This window comes from Galeopterus variegatus, unplaced genomic scaffold (assembly GCF_000696425.1).
Source record: "Galeopterus variegatus unplaced genomic scaffold, G_variegatus-3.0.2 Scaffold1322, whole genome shotgun sequence".
Lineage (NCBI taxonomy): Eukaryota > Metazoa > Chordata > Mammalia > Dermoptera > Cynocephalidae > Galeopterus > Galeopterus variegatus.
In genome coordinates, this window is record NW_007727433.1 from 400,917 (window position 1) to 404,989 (window position 4,073).

At 61.3% G+C, this 4,073-nt stretch overlaps 1 protein-coding gene across 1 annotated transcript; it reads left to right on the forward strand.

The window, feature by feature from the left end:
- The first annotated feature begins 29 nt into the window (after positions 1-29).
- Positions 30-4,073, forward strand: PYCR1 (pyrroline-5-carboxylate reductase 1). The gene is made up of 7 exons (XM_008576286.1): positions 30-139; positions 364-434; positions 1,120-1,299; positions 1,484-1,705; positions 1,930-2,022; positions 2,160-2,323; positions 3,282-4,073. The coding sequence occupies exons 1-7, from the start codon at positions 73-75 to the stop codon at positions 3,442-3,444; spliced, it is 960 nt and encodes a 319-aa protein (XP_008574508.1). The 5' UTR covers positions 30-72; the 3' UTR covers positions 3,445-4,073.

Sequence of the window (4,073 nt, forward strand, 5' to 3'; positions counted from 1 at the left end):
CGGGTTGGTCCCGCAGCTGCTCCTGCGGAGCCGGCGCCAGCTGTGAGCGCTGCGGGCGACGCCGCGGCCGGCATGAGCGTGGGCTTCATCGGGGCGGGCCAGCTGGCCTTTGCCCTGGCCAGGGGCTTCACGGCAGCAGGTAGGCCCCGGGGCAAGGGAGGGGACCGAGGGGGAAGGGCTGGGCAGAGGGTGGGGCGCGGGGTTGCGGGCCGAGTCCCGTGGAAAGAGCAGCTTCCACATGTTTGGGGTCGGAGATGTTGCTGTCCAGCCTTTGGGGTCGGGGTTTCTCTTTTCATTCACCTTCCTGGGCATGTGGAGCAGGGCTGCTAGATCTGGCCTTAAGGGAGGAACCTGTCCCTGCAGGTGTCCTTGCTGCCCACAAGATCGTGGCCAGCTCCCCTGACATGGACCTAGCCACGGTTTCTGCTCTCAGGGTAGGTGCAGGGTCGGGGGTAGAGGGAAGACTGCGTCCCTCCAGGGCCCGTCAGTATGTCCAGTGTGTCGGGGGTGGATCTGTGGCAGTGCTGACATTGGGGGGCTGGGAAGGTGCTGTGTCCCGGCCCCCTACCCCAGTGAGGGAGAGACCCTGCTTTCTCACCCTGCAAGGCTCTCAGGACCTGGCTGCTGCGCATGTGTACAGCTGATGGTAGGGGCTGTTGGTTGGTCTGGAATGGGGTTCCCCACATTAACGTTTGAGCAAGGGCCACCATGGGGGGGCCCCACAGGACACCCGCAGGGGCTGAACCCAGCTTCAGTTCGCCATGGCTTCATTAGAGTTTCAGATCCAAGAGTGGGGCAGCTTGCGACCACAGCCCACACCACCACTCACACCTGGAGGGCAGGGGCCCAAGGGAGAATGGGCCAGGGCTATGGCACGGATAGAGTGTCCATTTTCTGTCTGTAAACGGGACACATTCCAGAACAGAATGCCTCTCCTCTTCTGGGAGCGTAGGGTAGTTGAGGGGGTCGGAGCTCCATGTCCTGAGCCCACAGCCTACCCACACCCCAGCAGCCTCCGTGCTGTTCTATGTGTGGGGCCTGGGGGGGAAGAGAGGGCAAGGCTAGGTGGGGCCAGACAGCCACAGGGCCAGGCCGAGCCCACGTCGGCACTCTCTACAGAAAATGGGGGTGAACCTGACACCCCACAACAAGGAGACGGTGCAGCATAGTGACGTGCTCTTCCTGGCCGTGAAGCCTCACATCATCCCCTTCATCTTGGATGAGATTGGCGCCGACATCGAGGACAGGCACATCGTGGTGTCCTGTGCAGCTGGTGTCACCATCAGCTCCATTGAGAAGGTGGGCACTGCCGGCTGGGCCCAGCAGGGTTTGGAGAGAGGGTGGATTGTTTGCAGAGCGGTCGGGAGTTTCATCTGGGAAGGGGTGCAGCGGCCCAGACCACGGTGAGAACTCAGGAAATGCTCAGCTGGGGTGAGGGCAGGATGGCTGAGGCTAGGGTGGACACAGACGGTTTCTCCTGCAGAAGCTGATGGCATTTCAGCCAGCCCCCAAGGTCATCCGCTGCATGACCAACACCCCAGTCGTGGTGCGAGAGGGGGCCACTGTGTACGCCACGGGCACACACGCCCAGGTGGAGGACGGCAGGCTCCTGGAGCAGCTCCTCGGCAGTGTGGGCTTCTGCACAGAGGTGGAGGAGGACCTGATTGATGCGGTCACAGGGCTTAGCGGAAGCGGCCCTGCCTACGTGAGGACTGGAGGGAAGGAGAGTGGGTGGGCGGCGGTGGTTCCTAGCACGTCAGGGCACGTCTGCTCCTGCTCCCCTCGGAAGGCCAGGTGGGGCTACAAGGCTGTGAGAATTGGCCCTTTGCCCTTCCCTGATGACCTTCCTGCTCCAGGCTCCTGAGGGCATTGCCCAGAGGTGGAGGAAGAGAGGCCGGGACAGCGACTTAGGGTGCCCTCTCCCCACAGGCGTTCACAGCTCTAGATGCTCTGGCTGATGGGGGTGTGAAGATGGGACTTCCAAGGCGCCTGGCAGTACGCCTCGGTGCGCAGGCCCTCCTGGTCAGTGTTTCCTGGCCCTCTGCTGGTGTCCTGGGAGTGGATGGGTGGGGAGTCAGTGGGTGCTATAGTGGCTTGGGTAGCACCCCTCAGAGCCAGGTAGGCGCCTCACAGCCATCAGCCCCTGTCTCTGGCTACAGGGAGCCGCCAAGATGCTACTGGACTCAGAACAGCACCCAGGCCAGCTCAAGGATAATGTCTGCTCTCCTGGTGGGGCCACCATCCATGCCTTGCACGTGCTGGAGAGTGGTGGCTTCCGCTCCCTGCTCATCAATGCCGTGGAGGCCTCCTGCATCCGCACACGGTGGGCCCCCGCTGCTGCCCCCTCCCCTGGCTGCCCGCCCAGCACACCAGAGCCCTTGGCCTGGCAGGCATCAGTGCTGTCATTCACTGAGATAGTAAATGAGCTCTGGCCTGGCGCTGGGCGGGACACTGGGGGTCCCACGCTTCTCCAGGGTCACAGTTTGCGGTGCCCCTCACCACCCTCCATTGTCCTGTGAGGAAGGGACATCCACATATGCATCCGGAGGCCTCCTCTGCGCTCTCATGTGTGCCTATGTGGTTTCATCATTATCGTAGCCAGGATCATCACCCAGTCAGGGAGCCAGGCCGTGAGGTGGCAGCACTCTGGGGAACCTCTGTGGGCCAGGTCAGGTCTGCCCCCAGGCCTCGCTGGGGGGTTAGACCAACAAGGCACGTAGCAGCATTCTGGCAAGAGGAATGCTGGATGAGAGTTGAAAGAAAACCAAAGAGCAGGAGATGGGTGCAGAGTTTGGTGTTTTGCCTGGAATCCTGCAGCTGGGGAAAAGCAGAGCCAGGGCTGGAGTCGCTGTCCCGCAAGGTCAGGTCTGTGGGATGGACGGATGGCGTCTTTCTCACTGCGGTGCCCACAGACTTCTCTGAGTGCTAGCACATGACAAAAGGCTAGGATGTAGGGCCTGCCGGGCAGATGGGGAAGGCATAAACATTCGTCCTGTAGTCAGTCGGGCAGTGAGGGCTTGGGATCTGGGGGCACTGCAGTAGATGCGGTGACCTCTGAGCCGGCTTGGATGGCGAGAGGGAGCCGTGCAGCTGAGTGTATGTATGGGAGGTGTAGCTGGCAGGGGGCACTGCAGGTGCAAAGGCCCTGAGGTAGGGGTGATGGCACCGCCTGGGGCTAGCAGGTGCTGGGAGCTGTGGGGCTTTGCTCCTTCATCCCCCATGGACCCTTGGGTTCTGGAAGGAGGCTGAGCCCCAGACCTGACTCCTCACTGCCTTTCCAGGGAGCTGCAGTCCATGGCTGACCAGGAGAAGGTCTCACCAGCTGCCATCAAGAAGACTGTCCTGGACAAGATGAAGCTGGACCCCCCTGCTGGGGCACCTCTGTCCCCTTCTGGACATACCAAGCTGCTCCCCCGTAGCCTGGCCCCGGCAGGCAAGGACTGACATGTCCTGCCCGCCCAACTCTGCTCTCCACTCTTTGCTCCTGGCTCAAAGCTCCTGCACTAGGTTCTCTAGCCAGGCCACACAGACCATCTCCACAGTGGCCAGCTGCCTATGGCCCTGCTCAGCTCAGGAGTCAGCCAGGGTTGTAGCCAGGGAGGGGGCACATCCCTTCACACTGGGAATCTCCATGGTCCCCAAGAGCTTCCCTGCCCAGAGCAGGGATGGGTTCTCTAACCTCAACCTCCTTCCTCCTCTTCTGCCCCCACAACCAAGTTAAAATCACCTTCCTCTGGACTCAGAGGCCTGGAGAGTCTCCAGCCACACCTACTGTCAAGGTCCTCCTCCATGAACGCTCAGCCAGGTGGGAGCCCAGCCCGTCTCCTGCCCCTCCACTGACAGGGAGATTCCTCTCCTCTCTGTGAGGACTAGAGGGCCCCAGGCATCCTGAGCTTGGCCAGCTGCCAAGCACCCATGACCCCACTGGACATTTGAGAAAAGGATCCTCAGATAACTGATGAGCTTCCTGTGGCCACCAGCACACTCAAGCCACCATCTTGCATTACTGACCTGATTCACGGGTGCTGTTATTTCTCTCTCAACCCTTTAAATAAATTGATTTCCAGCCCTTA

Coding starts and splice junctions, on each gene's coding strand:
- PYCR1 (XM_008576286.1), top strand. CDS start 73: ATGAGCGTGGGCTTCATCGGGGCGGGCCAGCTGGCCTTTGCCCTGGCC. Junction 1,300..1,483: donor CCATCAGCTCCATTGAGAAG/GTGGGCACTGCC, acceptor TTTCTCCTGCAG/AAGCTGATGGCATTTCAGCC. Junction 1,706..1,929: donor GCGGAAGCGGCCCTGCCTAC/GTGAGGACTGGA, acceptor CTCTCCCCACAG/GCGTTCACAGCTCTAGATGC.